Source organism: Marmota flaviventris, chromosome 2 (genome assembly GCF_047511675.1).
Source record: "Marmota flaviventris isolate mMarFla1 chromosome 2, mMarFla1.hap1, whole genome shotgun sequence".
NCBI lineage: Eukaryota > Metazoa > Chordata > Mammalia > Rodentia > Sciuridae > Marmota > Marmota flaviventris.
The window spans coordinates 37,742,764-37,763,054 of record NC_092499.1 but is presented as its reverse complement, the minus strand read 5'-3'; the positions used below and the strand labels follow the sequence as shown (position 1 = coordinate 37,763,054).

Below are 20,291 nucleotides of genomic sequence, written 5' to 3'. Positions count from 1 at the left end.
CAGTGGTGTGGGACATCAGGACGTTGGCTTGGATTATTCTCCCCTCGCCCAGCTCACTGTCAGTTGTAGGCAAACCTCCTGGGCAGCGCTGGGTGACGAAACTTACCACACCAGCAGGAGAACGGGACTGTGAATTCTTAAGCCCCCTCCCACCCCTTCCTTCCTCTCCTGAGGGCTAAAAGCCTGACCAGTGGAGGCACACACACACCAACTGACTGGACAGCCTTCAAGCAAGATGCAGCCACTCCTGCTTCTGTTGGCCTTTCTCCTCCCACCTGGGGCTGAGGCAGGTAAGTGACCCACCCCAACCTCAGAGGTCTGTCTGATCCCATCCCAGATTCTGGAACCAGCCATAATGCCTCAGCACATTCTGTTTCATTGAGCAAGGTATTTGTATTCAAATTTCCTTAGTTTCCTCATCTATAAAATGGAAATAATATTACAACAAACCTCACAGAATTGCTATGCAAGTTAAACCAGTAAATGTATATAGAAGTCTTAGAGTTGGCCTTGGCACATAGTAAGCTCTCTCTATATATATATGCTCATGGAAATTCATTCTGTACCCCAAGTGTCAAAGCCTGAGAGACAAGGATACAGGAATAGCAGTCCCAGAAGCTCCTATGCAGGTTCTCCAACAGCAGTCCCATGTTGCCCATGAGTGGTCAGAGGGATATAGGAAGTTTCATGAGGAAGAAAGTGCCAGGGACTTCAAGGAGCTCTCATGCTCACAACAATGAATTTCCTTCATACTGAGGCTAAAGCTGGCCCTGCCTAAAGTGAACCTTGTTGTCCCCTTTGTGGGAGGAGGAGCAAACTGAGTTCTGAAGGGAAATGGGTCTCCCTGAAGCTCTCTCCCAATGCCTGGTGCCTCACAGACCCATCCTCACCAACAACTGCTCCCTGTCCTGCATTATCTCTCCTGCCCTCCTCATCTTCCTGTCTTTCCAAAGCCATCAACCTGGGGGCCCCACTGCAGGTGCTCAAGCAGAGGTAAGTGTTGAACGCTTCCTTCCAGGGAAGATCATTGGAGGCCGAGAGGCCAGACCCCATTCCTACCCCTACATGGCATATCTTCGGGCCCAGACCTCAAGAGGTGGGCACACCTGCGGGGGGTTTCTGGTACGAGAAGACTTTGTGATGACAGCAGCTCACTGCTTGGGAAGGTGAGGAGCTCAGCTGGGGGCAGTGGGGAGTGGGCAGAAGACCTCCTTTGATGAACCGTCTGAAAGTAACATTGTAGTAATGAAAGATAAAAAACAGGACCAGGTAGGACTGGGGAGGGGAGCACGGTAGAGGTAACAGGCCAGTGTAAACATGACCACAAAGAACAAGAGTAGGAGATGGAAAACACAAATTGGGTCTCGAAATGTGAACTCCAGGGGCCGGGTTGTGGCTCAGTGTTAGAACGCTTGTCTAGAATGTGAGGCACTGGGTTGGATTCTCAGCACCGCATATAAATAGGTAAAATAAAGGTTCATTGATTCAGTAGATCAAGGATGGCAGCTAAATCAGAGCTTTAAAAAAAAAGTGAACTCAAGCTATTTCTCAACTTAATCTGGAAGAGCAAATCTTAAGGTCACAGTCCCCTGCCATCCCCAGTTCTGGGGTGCTGATAAACAGAGGGCAGGGCTCCCCTCCAGTCCCCTACCCCGTCCCCTCCACTGCAGGCTTGCCCTGCCCTAGGTGGCCCATCTGTACTGCAGAGCTGCTGGACCCAAGTTTCTGCTGCTCATACCTACCTCTAGGCCAACTTTCCTTTCACAGTGTTATAAATGTCACTCTGGGGGCCCACAACATCCAGAGGCAGGAAAGGACCCAGCAACACATCACTGTGCGCAGAACCATCCCCCACCCTGAATACAATCCAGAGAACATCCAGAATGACATCATGTTACTGCAGGTACTGCCTGCCTGGCCCTGAACACCTCCACCCTAGCCAGTGACCTTCCAATGTCATAGTGGTTTGCTGTGTTCTGGGACCATGGAAGAAGAAGCCAGAGCAGGGCTGGGGGGAATCAGGGCAGGGATCCCAGGCAGGGCTGGGGGGAGTGGGGCAGGGATGGGGCAAGTACCGTCCCAGCAGTCCCTAAGCTTTGGTTAGGGTCCAGCTGAGCAGGAACGCCCATACTCTCTCCGGCAGCTGAGCAGCAGAATCAGGAAGAATGGAGCGGTGAGGCCCGTGGCTCTTCCTCAAGCCAGGAATGTGCTGAGGCCTGGGGCCTTGTGCACAGTAACTGGCTGGGGCCTGGTCAACCAGAACACATTAGCAAGCCGACTCCAGGAGGTGCAGCTGAGAGTGCAGAGCGGTCAGGTGTGCAGCCAACGCTTTGCTTTCTACACTGAAAACACCCAGATTTGTGTGGGGAACCCTCGGGAGAGGAAGAACGCCTTCAGGGTAAGAGCATGGACAACTGCCAACGTTTTGTGGAAAAGACTCCATCCCCAAAGCCCCAGCCCTGGGGGGGCGGGGGCCAGACCAGGGTTGGGTGGAGATTTTTTCCCTCATCAATCCAGTCCCGAAAGATAAGGGTGGAAGACCCACAACACTTACACAGGCAGCATTCCCCTGGGAAGGAAAGAGTAGCTAGACTCAAATTGAGCTGGAAGAGCAGCGTTGACTGTGTTGAAGCCTAGCAGCTAAATGTCCAGAGTCTTGACTCCTGCACCTCAAAGCCCCATTTCACACACACAAGCAACTAAAGGAACCCTACCCTGCCTTCTCTGAGAGCTATGGCTTTAGGGCAGCAGGAGCAAGGAGGCCTGGCTTAATGTCCTTTCCACTCTATGTCCACAGGGAGACTCTGGTGGCCCCCTAGTATGCAACAATGTCGCCCAGGGCATTGTTTCCTACGGAGAAAGGAATGGGACCCCTCCTGCAGTCTTCACCAGGATCTTAAGCTACCTGCCCTGGATAAGGAGAACAATGAGACGCTTCGAATGGCAGGATCAGACTGAGATGCCCCATGACTGACTCTTTTTCTTTGGGGCACAGGCCAGCTCCAATGGATTGCCAGAGCTTTAATAAATAACAGTTTGGAGTGTAAATATTTTTTCAGTAAACATCATTTAGTACTGTCTTAGTCTGTTTGAACAGCTATAACAAAATTCCACCTACCAGGTGGCTTATAAAAGCAGACATTTATTTCTTACAATTCTGGAAGCTGAGAAGTCTATGACCAAGGTGCCAGCAGATTTGGGTCTGGTGAGAGCCGCTTCCTGGTTCATACAGTCATCCTCTTGAGTCAGGGATCCCAGGCAGTAGCACTGGATATGGCCATCTGCACCTCCTCTAATCCTGGGGCAAGATGAAGGGCTATACATCTGTGAGGAGTGTATCTTCACTTCAGGTGCCCAGCCAGAGCAGGTGAGGCTTGGAGGTTTAGATCCTGCCCTCCTGTGGCTTTCTATAGCCAGGGATTGAGCTATACTATCCTTGTCCACTGAGGGCAGTTCTAGGCCTCTGAGTGACCTGGAATTCAAGAGAGACATTTCCATCTTCCTGCTCTCTGCTTCTTGTGAGGACCCTGGGCTTAGTGTTCCCTGAACATGATTATGTTTAGAACCTAGGAGACCAGCTTGAGTTATTTCCATTTTTCTAAAATATTTTCACTGTTTTTAAAGTAGTGATCCATCCTAATGGTGTTCTAAGCAGGAATAGCACTCTCCAAAATGGTTTGGAAGAATACTGTACATCACAGTACTGGTCCATAATGTATCTGTGGGCCCTGGTGAAGGTACTGTTGAAACAGCGCTGCAACAAGAGAAGAATGAAGATGTGTCCTAATCACTCTGGGAGGCGTGCTACCTAAGTGTTGACTCCAAACCCCCTTCATTTGACTGACTGTATAAACATTGAGAGTTTTATTGTCTTTTCTTGATAATCTTCTTGATGACTCTCCTATTCTGTGGCACCTGAAGGAGATAAATGACCATCCACACCCCTAGAAGCTATGGGTGCTCCACAGTGCCCTGGTCAGGCTAGCTCTAAGGGCCATCCTTACTTCACTTTATTCCTAGAAGTTTTATTCCTAGAAGAAGCTTTATCACTGGATAGAGTGTGCAGAAATTCTAGAATCCTACTTTCAAAGATACCTGATGGGTCACACCTCTGTCATCTTGAAAGTAACTTACTTATTGGGAAGACATAGGACACTGGTGGGTGGGGAATTGCTGAATATTAGGGCTATAAACTTCCATCCTCCAAATCTAAAAGTGGACAGCTTTTGTCATCTGGATTAAAATTGGAAGAAGTATCTTCTACTCCAAATCCTAGATGTGGCCCTTATCTTGTCCCCATTCAGATGAGCTGTTCAGCTCCACAAGGACAGTTACCCAGAGAGTAATGGAGCCAACAGAGTTTGGCCTCAGTGCTGCTTTACAGCAATGAAGACGAGCTCCCAGAGGATGCTCTCCACTCAGCCCTTTCTCCATCTCCTTCTGCTCCCCTATCCTTTGTACTCTTCCCTCTTTACCTTGATGGCTCAGCACCTTAGGAAGATGAGCCTGTGTTGTGATCAGGGTCTATTAGCAGTTCTCCTACCCACCTGCTGGACACAGCACATTTGAAGACTATTCATTGTGCATCAAACAAGCTTTTGTGAAGTATTTATTATGTACCTGACTCAGATGTGGGCACAGGAAGAAGCCCCAAGTTTATATGACATTTAGTTCTTCGAAAGCAGCCCAATGCTGGAAGTGTGCCATTCATAAGGTGTTTGAGAAGCACCTGGAAGAGAAGCAACCATGTTTGGACAGAGAGTGTATTCCAGGTCTTCTGGATGGTCTAGGGGGTTCAGATCCTTTTCCTTTAACATATTTATGAAGCTTATTTAATTTAAAAACAGAGTTGAGCTTTCTAATCTCTTCAAAAATAAATTGATAACTAGGGAAAGAGTTGGGTCCAGATTCAAGCCCACCATGCTACCCACAGAAACTAGGACCCCTTCTCAGCCTGTGGTAGTCTGTACAAGGGGTTTTCTTCCCAAACATGTCCAAGTTCACAGACGATCACAGCACGACCACCCTGTCTTACAGCCACTGGGCTTGCCATCTGGTTTCTATGAACAGACATCCAAGACAAATTTTCTCTTTCAGAGGAAATCAAATGGGACAGAGAGGTGAAACCCCACTCCAGTCCCTACATGCCATTCATAAGATTCTGTGAAATCAAACTAGTCAGGAAATACTGTGGGGGTTTCCTGATGCAAAACAACTTTGTGATGTCAGCAGCTCACTGTTACAGAAGGTGAGAAATACCTGGGTCTTTGTTGTCCTGGGACTAACCAAGGGACCATAGCTCATGAAAATCCCTAAGATATAGGACCAAGGGCTAATGAGGAACCACCTGAGATTCCCTAAGCTGGTCCACAGGATTGAAGAGTGCAGGAGAGCAGGCTGAGCAGCAAGGAGGCTGCCAAAAACCCAGCCTTGGCTCACTGCAAAGAAAAGCAACACAGTCAACATTTGGACAAAGGTGGGACACAGTTTTGCCCAACCCTTCCTAACAATTTGACTCAGCTATTGCTCTGCCTTAGGCTGAGACCTCAGCTTGCCTTTCAAAGACTGAGTTATGACTCCAATGACTAGCCTTATCCATCTTTACTTTATAGCAAAATTAATGTCACCTTGGATGCTCACAATATTAAGAAAAAGGAAAACACCCAACAAGTCATTCCTGTTCTAAAAGCCATCCCTCACAAAGAATATAATAATAAAACAGTGGTCAATGATATCATGCTCCTAAATGTAACACCTTGCTGACTTCTGGTCTACCTGCACAAGTCTCTGGGGATCATTCAGCTCGTGAAGTCTCAGTCCCCTCCTCCCTTCTCAGTAGATGATCAGCTAGTCCCAGTGCAATAGAAGAAGGTTTGGGAAGCCTTCTAGGCAGTGGAGATACAGACATCCTCATCCCTGGTCTAAGCCTCCCTGAGAGGATGGCACCTCAATTGCCATCCCTCTCCTAGAAAGGAGACTGACATACAAGGCTCAACTCAACACAGTGGTGAAGAATATTGCCCTCCTGAAGAGCTAGGACTGGGTGAGATCTGGGCAGGTGTGCAGTGTGGCAGCCTGGGGGAAACTGGCTGATGGCAAAAATCCTGACACACTCCAAGAGGTGGACCTGGAAATACAGAATAAGCAGAAATACAGGAACATCTTCCCGTTCTACAACAGTCCACCCAGCTATGTGTGGGGAGCCCTAAGGACAAGAAGGCTACTGATAGAGTAAGGACACAGCCACCCCTTTGAATTTTTGCCCAGGGAGAGAGTAATACTGAGGACAGATGATTGAGCTGGTCTGGGTTGAGCTAGGAAGAGGATGCAGCTAGGCAGATGGCTAAGGCAAGGCCATAATTGAGGAAAGATAATAGAAAATGAGCCTGAAAGGGGGTAAACCAGAGGGGCCTATGCTAAGACTTCTCCCTTTTCTATCTACAAGGAGACTCTGGGGTACCCTTCATGTGTGACAATGTGGCCCAGAGCATTGTCAGCTAACAACATACTACTGGGAAACTTCCTTGGGTCTTCACCAGGATCTCAAGCTTCATGGCTTGGATTCAGACAGTAATGAACTCTTCAGACATAGCTATATGACAGTCCCTGTGTCCTGGGATAGTGTCCTCACTTTGTGGAGGACAACTATCTGACTCTTAATAAAGACTATCTCCTGGTAGAGAGGAGCTGATTTCTCTTTCTTCCTTGAATATATTCTTCAACACCTTCTATGGCCATCCCTCTCTACCCTCTTCTCCTCCTGGTTACCCACTTCTAAACATTTCCCATGCACTGACCCAGTCCTGTCAGCATCTGTTTAGGTCAGGTACAGTCTCTGACCAGTGGAAAAAGAGCTTTCTCCCCTGAGAAGCAATGGAGCTCATTTCAAGGGAATTTCAAAGATATTCCTTTCTCTTTCCTGAATCCAGGCCAGCCACAAAAAAAAGAAAAGCACCTGAGATCCCACTCCAGCATCAAAGACTTGGTTGGTTCCAGGAGACTCATTTCCCTCCACCCCCACCTCCAGGCTCCTCCCTGGCCTCCCTATAGCCACAGCTCCAACAGTCTCCACTCTGAACCACTGTCCCAACTGGAATCTGTCAGTTCCCATCAGCTTATCATAGTGATCAAGATAAATCAGGCTATATGTGCTACTCCCCACCCCAGAGCACAGCCTATGAGAATATGATAGAAAGGCTATGTTCACAGGCCTGTCCACACACCTCCCACCTGAATGGGGCAAGTTCAGCCTTTATCTTCCAGCCCAGCACAACCCACAGTCTTGGGTGCAGATTCAGCACCAACCTGGAAAATTGCCCACTTAGCCACCTAAGCACCTTCCAGACTGCCCCATTTCCTGAGGGTATTCAGGGACCTGGGTGCCACAGTTGCAGTGACCACAGAGGTGAGGTGAAGGGTGGACAGCAGGACATCACAGTCTGCTCCCAAACCAGAAAAGGTGATGAGGGGGGCTTCTGTGCCTTCATAAAAATGACTGATTTGTAATCTACCCACCAAATAAATGTTTTACTAGCAACTACTCTACTGGACACGGTTTTCCAGTATGTTCTCTCCTCCCTCAGATCTAGTTTGTTCTTGGTATGTTTTGTTTCATTCATTGAAACAAAATTTCCAAATTTTCCATTTTGTTTTGTTATATCTTTTTGTAGAAATTCTCATTTGAATCATGTATAATTTTTATAATTTCACTGAATTGTCTATCTGTACTCTTTTATATCTCACTGAGTTACTTTTTTAAAATTTTTTATGTTTTAATTAGTTATACATGACAGTACAATAACCTTGACATATCATACATTTGAATCAGATGGGACATAATTTCTCATTTTTCAATAATAATAATGTCTATTTCATTCTACTATCCTTCCTATCCCCCCATCCCCTCCCCTCCCCTCCCATTACTTCTCTCTACCTAATCTAAGGTGACGCTATTCTTTTTTTTTTTCCTCTCACATCTTCATACATGTATTTTGTATAACGATGAGGGTCTCCTTCCACCATCCATGCAATTTCCCTTCTCCCTCCCTTTCCCTCCCACCTCTCTTCTCTATCTAGAGGTAATCTTCTTCCCATACTCTTCCTCCCTACCCCATTTTGAGTCACCCCCCTTATATCAGAGAAGACATTTGGCATTTGTTTTTTGGGGATTGGCTAACTTCACTTAGCATAATCTGCTCTAATGTCATCCATTTCCCTGCAAATGCCATAATCTTGTTATTTTTTAGTGCTGAGTAATATTCCATTGTGTATAAATGCCACATTTTTTTATCCATTCATCCATTGAAGGGCATCTAGGTTGGCTCCAAAGTCTAGCTATTGTGAATTGTGCTGCTATAAACATTGATGTGGCTGTGTCCCAGTAGTATGCTGTGTTTAGGTCCTTTGGGTACAGACTGAGAAGAGGAATAGCTGGGTCAAATGGTGGTTCCATTCCCAGCTTTCCAAGGAATCTCCATACTGCTTTCCAAATTGGCTGCACCAATTTGCAGTCCCACCAGCAATGTATGAGTGTACCTTTTTCCCCGCATCCTCTCCAGCACTTGTTGTTGTTTGACTTCATAATAGCTGCCATTCTTACTGGAATGAGATGGTATCTTAGAGCAGTTTTAATTTGCATTTCTCTGATTGCTAGAGATGATGAGCATTTTTTCATATATTTGTTGATTGATTGTGTATCTTCTTCTGAGAAGTGTCTATTCAGGTCCTTGGCCCATTTATTGATTGGGTTATTTGTGTTTTTTTTTTTTTTTTTTTTTTTTTGGTGTTTAGCTTTTTGAATTCTTTGTATACCCTACAAATTAGAGCTCTATCTGATGTGTGAGGGGTAAAAATTTGTCCCCAGATTGTAGGATCCCTATTCACCTCACATATTATTTCTTTTGCTGAGAAAAAAAACTTTTTAGTTTGAATTCAACTGAGTTACTTTACTTTGGATGCTTTTTCAGGCATTTCATAAATTTCCTTTCTTTGGGGTCTTGCTAGAGAATATTGAGTTCCTTTGGATGGGCCATGTTACCTTGCTCTTTCATGTTTCTTACGTCCCTGTGTTGATATTTGCACAACCAGTGGAAATATAGTGGGCCAAAAATTTTAACAGACAGTTCACAAAAGAAGGTGTACAAATGGCCGAAAAGCACAAGAGAAGATGTTCAACATCATCAGTGATCAGGGACATGCAATTTAGTACCTATGACAATTCTACTTACACCTAATACAATGTTTAAATTTAAAAGATTATAAAGAATGTGAAACAACTTGGAGAAATTCAATTAACTTTTGACAAACATGCCAAAAAAAATAGAAACAATTGAGTTTGCCTCTGGGCAATGAAACCAAGAATACTGAGTGATTGAGTTATTGCTTTAAAACCATCTTCTCTAGTGTGTGTCTCTGTGTACACAGATGCTTGCATCATGCTCATGTGTTTCTATAAATAAATATTGCCATGCTAGATTTTTTAACAAAAGGAAAAGATACATTCATATCCATATAGTTTGGCAAATTTTATTCTCTTATCAGAACCAATAGATAACACTGATAAAGTTGCTGACAACTATAAAGAATGTAGAACTTGTTTCTAAATCACAGTTGGGAAAAATAAGAAAAATAACCAAGAGTAGGAGTAAATCCTGTTCTGAGGAGATCAGCAGCCCAAAACCCTGCTGAGCACAGCCACATCAAATGCAAAGCCACAGATCCCTGCCCCCCAGCCCTTTCCATCACACCCCTATCTAGGAGGGCAGCCCCCTTTTCCAAGCCAGCTGGTTCCTATGTGTAATGGATGAGGGGAATGATGCCTACTGTCCTCACCTAAGCACATCTACTTTCTCAACACTCATTCTTTCTCCTGCAGTCCCATCCCTCTGCTCTAAGCCTCTATAGTGCTGCCTTTGCTGTTCAGTTCTGCTCCTGAAGGCCCCTCTACCTATGTACGTCCTGGACAATCACACAAGGAGCAACAAATAGTCCCATGGGAGATGTCTAATATACTTAAGACCCACACAACAAATGTAAGTCTTTGTCCCAGTACACATGCTTTTCTCCAAACCTCCATGCCACAGCCCCAGCAGGACTACATTGTGAGTTTGGAGGGACAACCACACTTCCCTAAATCAAACCTGGCTCATTATATACCAGGTCCCTCCCTGTTTGATCCCTACCACAGTCTTTCACATGAAAACAGGGAATCTTCAAGGGAAGAATCTATAAATGCCTAAATTTAGTGCTTAGCTCTGAAGGGCTCTGTACAATATAGATGCTCAGTAGATTTTTGCATCAGAGTAAATGACCCCTCAATCCTACAGTCACTCAGATTATAGTATGAGCTAGAAGAAAATGTGCTTTCCATGAAGTTTACTATGCCAGAAACTCTCAAACCTGGGTCACTTATGCTACTCTTTCTTCTCTGCATAACTGAAAAATGACACTTAAGAGCTCCTGAACACTAAAAATTTATACACTGAAAATTTATTTTGTGTGCATAAAATTTGAAGAAGTATATATTATGTGAATTTCACCATGTAAGGACTGTAATGTCTTGAAGATTCAAGCTTCATAAAAATATTACCTAACCAACAAGTTTGAGTTGGACATCTTTTCATTTAACTATATTTATTTATAGAAGCAGAAATGGCCAAATGGTCCAAGTCAATATTTACAAAGAATATAAAGATGTGTACATCCTATGATATAATAATTGCCTTTGTAGAAAGGTATGCTAAAGGGAGAAACTGGGAGTGAAATTGGTACTTAGGCTAGATAAGCCCTCCTCAACTCTTAACACATAAAAATTACTTTTGAAAATATAAGTAATGAAAGGTGATCTGGCAAAAAAAAATAGAATAAGCACCAGCATGAAACAAAAATAATAGAATCACAAAAGAGTGGACTGAAGATATAGGCTTGCTGGGCTCTGATACCAGAAACGACAGAGGTCACCAGAAGTTCAGATTGTGTGATGCTTCCACATCCAGTCACAGTGTTGGTGATGTTGTTTATAAAATCTACTTGGGAAAAATTGTGACAATCTTATCCATAATAGTGAAAAACTGGAAACATTCCAAATTCCTATCCACAGCAGAATGAATAAGAAGTTGTGACATGTTCAAAGAAAACTACAAAGTAACATATAAGAAGAAACTACTAGAACACACAATAGCATTAATGAATGTCACAAATATTATGCCAAGTAAAAAAGGCCAGAAATAATACTATTTGTGCTGTATGATTTCTTTTACATTAAGGTGGATAACTATTAACATTCTGATCTCTGGGGTGTTCTAGACTGAGAACATTCTGTCCTAAGCTTGTCAGTAGTTACATGGGTGCATGATTATGCACAAAATTATCTAACCACAACCTCAAGATTAGTGCATTTTACATCTTATATATACAACACCTTCCCAAAAAAATGTAGCTAATGTTCAGAGCTGCAGGCAACACTGAATTTCAGCCTGGACCTGAAAGAGATGACGAGAGGAAGCAAGGGCAGCCAGGTAATTGGCCTGGACCAAACTGCCTGCTGACCAAGGAACTGAATATGGGATATCCTTGAGAACCACAACACTAAGCAACTTGTAAGCTTTTGGTGATGAACAGGGGATGGTATTGATTAGTGAAAGGCAGCCACAATACTTCCACATTAGGAGACACAAACAATAAAAAAAAAGTGTTGGAGAGAAATCTATAGCAATGCACAATTGAGTTGAGCTTGCAAACTAAAATTTCAAACACATGAGGAAAACTAACACTATATAAACCAACATGCAGCAAACTCACACCAAGAAAGATATGTGTGGGAAGCAGGTGAGGTCCATAGAAGGAACAAAATAATAAGTTATCCTGAAAGTGATTTGTAATTGTATAATTAAAGGTTTCAAAGAGATAGAAGAAAAATATCCATAACATAAGAATAAGAAAACATGAAATAAAATAGGTGCATATAATTCAAACAATTTCACTTTAAATATGAACACAAATGTATGTATAGACCTTCAAAGGGCAGGCAAGAATTTTATAAAGTAAGACACAAAAACTAGTGATCATCAGGAAGATAACTTAAAATTAGAACTTTTGTTCAGAGGGAAAGTAGTCCAATGGTAAAGCACTTAGTACCTAGTTTTTATGAGGCCCTGGGTTCAATCCCCTACACCACCAAAAAAAAAGAAAAAAGAAAAGAAAGAAAGAAAACTTTTATTAATCAAGAGAATTTAATGGAAAACAACAAAATGAGAGAAAACATTTGCAACATATATATTTGAAACAAAGATTCATATTCCACTGGGCACCCTGGTGCACTCCTATAATCCTAGCAACTTGGGAGGTTGAGGAGAGAATCACAAGTTCCAAGCAGCCTCAAAACTTAGTGAGATCCTGTCTCAAAAACTTAAAAAAAAAAAAAAAAAAACTGGAGAAGTAACTGAGTGGTAAAATGCCCTGGGTTCAATCCCCAACACACATACACTCACACACACACACACACACACACACAACACACACAGGGCTGGTGTTGTGGCTCAATGGTAGAGCACTTGCCTTGCACGCATGAGGCACTGCGTTCGATCCCAGCACCACCAAAAAAAAAAAAAAACTAAGTAAACAAAATAAAGGTATTGTGTCCATCCACAAAAATATTTTTAAAAAAATAAATATATATTTAAAAAAAAGATCCATAACACAAATTTTAAAAGAACTACAAATCAGTAAGAAAAACACAGACAACACAATTTTTTAAATTAGCAGACTCTTAAACTCATGCTGAGCAAAATAAGATATTGAAATACCCAAAAAGTCTATGAAACATTTTAATAGTATTTTAAAGAGTGAAAATTTACAACTACAATAAGATACCACTACAGGGCTAGGGTTATGACTCAGTGGCAGAGTGCTTGCCTAGCACATTTGAGGCACTGACTTTGATCATCAGCACCATATTAAAAATAAATAAATAAAGATATTATGTCCTTCTATAACTAGAAATATTTTTTTTAAAATACCACTAAGGGGCTGGGATTGTGGCTCAGCGGTAGAGTGCTCGCCTAGCACATGTGAGGCCCTGGGTTCGATCCTCAGCACCACATAAAAATAAATAAAATAAAAATATTGTTTCCAACTACAACTAAAAAAATAAATATTTAAAATATATATATATTTTTTTTTTTTTTTAATACCACTACAGGGCTAGGATTGTAACTCAGTGGTAGAGCGCTTGCCTCGAACTCTTGAGGCCCTGGGTTCAATCCTTGGCACCACATAAAAATAAATAAATAAAAATAAATATATTGTATCCATATACACTAAAAAAAAAATTCTTTTAAAATACCACTACACACCAGAGTGCCTAACAAGAAAAGTTCTGACATTGCTGAGTATACTGACAAAGCCAAAACTTTCATACACTACTGACAGGACTGGTCAATCACACTGACAAATGTTTTATTTGATGTATGTTTACAATGAGCATGGCAATTTCATTTCTACATATGCATGTAACAGAAATGCATAAATAAGTGTACAAAGATATAAATTTAAAAGGTCATAGCAGATTTATGCTGAACTAGCAAAAAAGAAATATAATACAAATTTCAATATTCTGTAATTGAATATGTAAATTATAGTACAATTATTTAACAGAACACTATTCGTTAATGAGAATGAAGTAATGCCATTCCATACAAACACATGGATGAATCTTTACAGTAATAATTTTGAACAAAAGAAGCCAAACACATAAGATTACATACTGAATAATTCCATTTATATAAAGTTGGAATAAATCGGCAAAGTTACTCTAAGGTGGTGGAAGTCAGAGAAGTTACACATGGGGAGGCGGGGGGCGGGGGGGAGCCAAGCCTGAAAGGAACACAGAAGACTTCTGAAGTGCTGACATTGGTCGATCATCTGGTACAGATTCTGGTTTCATGTGAGTGTCACTTTGTGATAATGTGTTGGGCATATACTTAAGATTTGTACAGTTCAGTATGTTTGTGTCACTCTTCAATAAATAATTTAATTGAAAATACCATGTGTTTGTGCACATACAATGTAAAAAGAAGTCTTTTAAGCTGCAGGAGATAGTATAAATTAGTACCCTAACCCAGATTTTGAGAATGGTTTAGCATTTCCCATTAAAGTTAAAAGTATATAGAAGCTTTGACCCAATGATTTCGTTCCTAGTTAACAGGTCAAAAAGACTTATGCAAACATACACTTGGACACATGTTCAAGAATGCTTCTCCTGATATTATCCATAGTAATAAAAACCTATAACAATAATAATAAAATAAATAATAATAAAAATCATTAAAAGGCACATGTAAATATAAGCCTTCCCCATGTGGATGATAAATTTCACAATTTAAAAACAATCCAAGCCAGGAGGTAGAAGCAACTTAAATACCCATCAATGGATGAATGGATAAAGAAAATGTGCTATGTACACATACAATGGAATATTATTCAGGCTCTAAAAAAGGAATCTTGTAGCAAGGGGCAATGGCAGTGAAAGACAATGAAAATTATAAAATAATGTAAAAAAATTGAAGAACACCTTAGAAGACGGAAAGAGCTACCATGCTCATGAATAGGTAGAATTAATATTGTTAAAATGGCCATATTACCAAATCTACAGAATCAATTCAATCATCATTGAAACATTCTTCACAGAACTAGCAAAAACAGTCCTAAGATTTATCTGGAAAAATAAAGACCCAGCTGGGCCTGGTGGCAACATCTGTAGTCCCAGTGGCTCAGGAGGCTGAGGCAGGAGGATCTTGAGTTCAAAGCCAGCCTCAACAAAATCCAGGCACTAAGCAATTCATGGAGACCTTGTCTCTAAATAAAATACAAAATAGGGCTGGAGATATGGCTCAGTGGTTGAGTGCCCTAAGTTCAATCCCTGGTACCCCCCCCAAAAAAAAATGGAATCTTGTCATATGTTACAACATGAATGAAACCTGAGGACACTGTGCTAGTGAAATAAGTCAGTCTCTTAAACATAGTTAAGATGAGAAATTTCACCTTATATCTTTTTTTTTCTCTCTCTCTCTCTCTCACACACACACACACACACACACAAAATGAAAGTATAGGCAAGCATTTCCTAACCAAGCTCCAACCTAGCTTCGTCTTTCACTATTCCTACTCTTTATCTCTTAATTTAATCTTCAGTGATACTGAATGATTTGAAGTTCTTCAAATACACTCTTTGTATAGATTACTATTTCTGGCAAAAAAAAAAAAAAAGACCTATCTTAATTTAATCAATGACAGAATCTAATCTATTCTTCAGACCTCAATTCAAATGAAGCTGTCACTACCTCAGGTAGTGTCACTTACCATCCCCCCCCCACATTATTATATGTCTCTACACTGCAGCATGATGCTATTTGTACTGCAAACAATGGCTTGCAGATCGTGATCTCCTTTGTATTACCAGAGACAGACATTTAGTTAAATTTTCATCGAGCTAGTTTTTTGACTGATAAACTGCATGAGTGAGTGGCATTTTATCCAGAAACCAAGAGCCTGGAAGCAATGGAGAATTTTGATAGCCAAGTTCACATAAATGTTGTCGTTGAAAGATTTCCTGTGACAACAAAGGAAAAGCAATAGAAGGTTGAGGCTGAAAGAGATAATGCCAATTTGTGTCATGTGAATATCAGGAAATCCAGACCATATGTAAGAGGCCATAAAACAAAGAGGGGGTGGGGTTGAGTAACTAGAAGAATACACAAAAATAATGGTATACACAGATCCAAAACAAACAGGATGCAACTAACTAATTACCCTAGCCTTCAACTTCCTAAGCATAACTCAGAGACCAGTAAATCATTGTCATGGGGCTGTGGAAATCCAGGGCACAGGAAGAACTGCTCCACAGAACAGGGGGTGGGAATAGAGAAGAGGGCCCAAAACTAGTTGGATATTGTAACTGGATTGGGAGGTGTTCTATATTTCTGTATTTCTCTTGGCCCCTTAGAGTTCTGATACAATTATAAGAAGGTCTTCTATATTTTTCTTGGCCCCTTAGAGTTCTGGGTGCAAATCAAAATAAGACAATTCAGTTCATAAACTTTTGGAATAGGTTAATGATCTGGGGATTAATGATGCTAGTAATAATAATAATAATAATAATAATAATAATAATAATAATAATAAAAACTAACTAACAGTATTTTTGATACTTGATCCTTTACCTCCCCGCCCTATTCTGCCTCAGGAGAGCTGCTTTGGTTGGGGAAGGTGCATGTGTGATCCTGGGAACGAGGACTCCTGGGATCTGACCACAGCCTCGACTACAGCACAGCAGACAGGAGTCATGAGAACGTCTGATAAGGAAGGCAAGCAAGCCAGAGTGAAAAACAAAACTGGACAAGACAGGCTCTGTGGTTTCCAGCCCTCCTGTTTCGTCTACTTCTGGGACTATAAAAGCAGGGACCTATGAGTGGGTGACACAGGAATCTTACCATGGCCAGCACCACTGGGAAAATGCAGGCCCTGCTCCTCTTGATGGTGGTTCTCTTGGCTCCTGAAGCCGGAGCTGGTGAGTCTTGCCTGGACCTCCCTGTTCTCTGGGTCTTCCACTCCCACCCCAAATGAATTGGCCTGGATCAGGGAAGACCCTAAATTGAGGCTACAGGATCCCTTTGCAATCATTCCAAGGGAAACTCAACCTAGAAGGGTCAAACTCTTTCCTTCCAACACTGTCAGTTTCCCAGGGACGAGAAGTCTTGGGTAGAGAAAGAATTAGAAAACTGATTCCCATTCACCTGCTTTCCTCAAGATACCCACAAATCAAGGCCCTTCTCTGGCTTTGCCTTTGTATTGAGTAGGTTGGGATAAAGACATGAAGAAATGTCTAAATGAAATGACAACTCAGAAACAAGATGGGGCATTGTGTTCGGAAAAGGAAGATGGCATTTCACAGGGTGGAGTGGGTGGGGAAAGGCAAAAAAAAAAAAAAAAAAAAGTATGTGGAGGGGCTGAGCTTTATCCTTACAAGGACCAGAAGCAGATGCACTCGCTCAGCTTTTAGTCCATCTTCCTCACCCCGGGCTCTGCTGGAAGGCTCTATCATCCTGTGATTGGGGACCTGGGGCTCTCTGTTCCAGAGGAGATTATTGGTGGTATGGAGTCCAGGCCACACTCCCGGCCCTACATGGCCCATCTGGAAATCCTCACTGACAGAGGTTCTGTTGCCAGCTGTGGTGGGTTTCTCATAAGTCAACAGTTTGTGGTGACAGCTGCTCATTGTGAAGGAAGGTAAGAAGCTTTGGATTGTTCTCTCTTCATATGAGGAGGTGGGGGAACCAGAGTTCAGTCAACTTTGAAGTAATCTGAAGAGAGGTTTCCCTGTCCTCTTCATCTCTAGCAAGTCAGCAATGTTTTTTTGGGAGAACCTGGGCCATTTCATTGGTCATCCCCATCTCCAGAGGCCAGGACTTTGTACAGGGAAGCCCAGGTCAAGGCAAGCCAGCACGGCCCTTCTCATCCTGGTGCCAGAAAAGCTTGCACCTAGTGTATAAGGGTGTCTGCCAGAGCCCCACCCTTCCTGAAATGACCTGAGTCCCTCCAGTGGCTCTGCACTGGAAAAGAGAAGGGCCTGGTGACAGTTTGCTCAGAATGGGTACTTGCAGGGAACAATCACTTTGTACTGCCTCTGTCCTCCCTCTCAACAGAAAAATTACTGTCACTCTTGGTGCCCATAACATGACACAGAGAGAACCCACATGGCAGAGGCTGAAAGTTGCAGAACAAATTGTTCACCGGAACTATAACTCCTCTACTAATCTCAATGACATCATGTTACTGAAGGTGCCGTTACCTTTCTTCCCCTTCTCAACAACTCCCCCTTCCTTAAGTCCTCTCATGCCTGTACCCTTCTCCTGTGCTCAGGGCCCATCCTTCCACTCCATGTCATCACAGTCACACTGGGGAGAACCTCTTGGCCCTGCCCCAGGGAGCCTCTGCCATACCACCCTTCTTCCGTGGGCCTGGCAATCCAGCTCCTCTTCCTTCCCTCACAGCTGCAAAAGAGAGCCAAGCTGACCCATGCTGTCGGGACAGTTCCTCTGCCCACCCGGTTTGCCTTTATTCAGCCTGGGAGAGTGTGCCGGGCAGCTGGCTGGGGGAGAACAGGAGTGATGAAGCCAGGGTCAGATGTTCTGAGAGAGGTGAAGCTGAAAATCATGAAGAGAAAGGCCTGCAAACACTTTCGGCTTTATGATCACAACTTGCAAATCTGTGTGGGCAACCCCAGGAAGAAGAGATCAGCATTCGAGGTGACCACACACCTGCACATCCACCCCACAGAGGGGAGGGAGTGGGGTTGAAAGGTGGCTTAGCACAGTGACTGGTGTCTGTGTTCATGGCTTCCTAGCCCTCTGGGAACTGGAATCCTCCTTTTGGGTCCCCTCTTCCCTTGTCTAAGTCCTGTCTTTAACCTTCCCATCCAGTCTGCCACACAGGGTTCCAGAAGAGGAAGGAAGAGGGTGGAGGGGACAGGATCCAGAGCAGTGGGCCCAGGCCAGAAAGAGAAAGCAGGCCTTAAACCCCTAACTGATGACCCCATGGGGAGCCAGGACTGCAGCCCCAACTTCGGGTACCTTGGAGCTAGCTGGGGTCTCAATGAACCAGGGGGTGAGGAGAGTAGTGGGGGGTGGGTGACAATCTGCTCATGGTCTGCTTCTTTTAACCCACAGGGAGACTCTGGGGGCCCTCTTCTGTGTGCTGGGGTGGCCCATGGTATTGTATCCTATGGACGTATAGATGCAAAGCCACCTGCTGTCTTCACTCGCATCTCCCCATATGTGCCCTGGATTAAAAGAGTCTTAAAGGGCAATTAGCTGAGAAGATGCCCAGCCTGAAGAAGAGTTCCCAAGCCAGAACTCTCCCTGGTAGCTGAGAATTTCTTGGGAGCCTGGTCCCAACCTGAACCCAGGGAGACTCTTGGAGACATTGGTGATTGTCCCCAATGAACCTCAATAAAGATGCAGCCTCCAGTGTGCATGCCTGACTCTACCTACTCTGGTCTCACGACCAAGTGCTGGTTTGCTTCCTCACTCACTTGCCTCTCTAGTTTGACTGAAGAAGTGCACTGGGCTCCTTTCTTGATGAGTTAATAATCCTGACTACCAATTTCCGTGCACATGATGTGGTGTTGGGGGTTATTAAAGGTAATCTAAAATAGGTACATCTGCACAATAGGATTTCACAACCAGAGTCAGAAAGGCACTGATTTACCTTCTTTCTCTGCTGCCCTCTCTTCTTCCTCCTCCTCCTCCCCTCATGTCTCCTCCCACAAACCCCATGCCTCAGTCACTGCAATTCATCTGCCCACTGAAGCCAACTTCCCATAATCATGCCAGAGATGGCCCTAGGCCTGGCTGTTGATATCTTGTGTCCTTGACACAGCTTCACCATCTGCCTCAATGCTGTGTCTGCAGCCAGAGGAATATCTGTTCCTCAACTCCTCCACAGGGATGGGTCTGTGACTAAAGAGGTCACAGCAGAAGGAGGGGATCAGCCCTTTCTACAGCTGTGCACAGGGAAAGCCCATGTCAGCCCAGGAGAGGGGTCCCCAAGAACATCAGGGTAAGCCTGGCCCCAGAACTATATCAGCCACTCAATTCAACTTTCATCTCCCTTGGAGATGACAGTGTCTCCAGGTCTCCCAAAAGAGGAATACCTGAGTTAGGTCAAATTCTCAAAGATGTCCTCCTCTAAGTGAAGTCTTCTGAAACCCACAGCCATCAGTGTCTGAGCTGGGATCAGTACACTCACAGCCACATACCCTACATGGCATGGACTCCAGACAACTCTTTGGCAATTATAGGGGATGCACACAGGGGGCCACCACAGTCCCTAGATGCCTAAGAAAACAGACATGGCTTCTGATCACCAAACTGTGAGAAACTGCTGCCACCACTAGCCCCAGACCAGGGACTCAGCACCTCCACCGTCCCCACTGTCTGCCAGCCCACAGACCTGGGCTTCCAGTTTTGCCACTGATCAATACAGATGTAAAGTATAGAAAGATAATGCCCAGGACTGACTATCAACTCTCTTCTATGTGAAAAAAACAAGCACATGGGGCTGGGGAACATTTTCAAAAATAGATCTCAAAACTTAAAGACCCAGGTAGGCACAGTGACACACGCCTGTATTCTCAGTGGCTCAGGAAGCTGAGGCAGAAGGATTGTGAGTTCAAAGCCAGCCTCAGCAACTTAATGAAGCCCTAAGCAACTCAGCAAGACCCTGTCTCTAAATAA

At 43.5% G+C, this 20,291-nt stretch overlaps 2 protein-coding genes and 1 pseudogene across 2 annotated transcripts; all 3 read left to right on the top strand.

The window, feature by feature from the left end:
* Positions 1-221: 221 nt before the first annotated feature.
* LOC114079020 (cathepsin G-like) lies at positions 222-3,031 on the top strand. Its single transcript, XM_027920118.2, has 5 exons — positions 222-290; positions 1,019-1,166; positions 1,768-1,903; positions 2,144-2,398; positions 2,798-3,031. Exons 1-5 carry the CDS (start codon positions 236-238, stop codon positions 2,972-2,974), a joined length of 771 nt encoding a protein of 256 aa, XP_027775919.2. The 5' UTR covers positions 222-235; the 3' UTR covers positions 2,975-3,031.
* Positions 3,032-5,144: 2,113 nt separating this feature from the next.
* LOC114079001 (mast cell protease 8-like) lies at positions 5,145-6,600 on the top strand (annotated as a pseudogene).
* Positions 6,601-16,466: 9,866 nt separating this feature from the next.
* Positions 16,467-19,029, top strand: LOC114079021 (mast cell protease 4-like). The gene is made up of 5 exons (XM_027920119.2): positions 16,467-16,564; positions 17,133-17,283; positions 17,700-17,835; positions 18,048-18,302; positions 18,723-19,029. Exons 1-5 carry the CDS (start codon positions 16,489-16,491, stop codon positions 18,864-18,866), a joined length of 762 nt encoding a protein of 253 aa, XP_027775920.2. The 5' UTR covers positions 16,467-16,488; the 3' UTR covers positions 18,867-19,029.
* Positions 19,030-20,291: the final 1,262 nt, after the last annotated feature.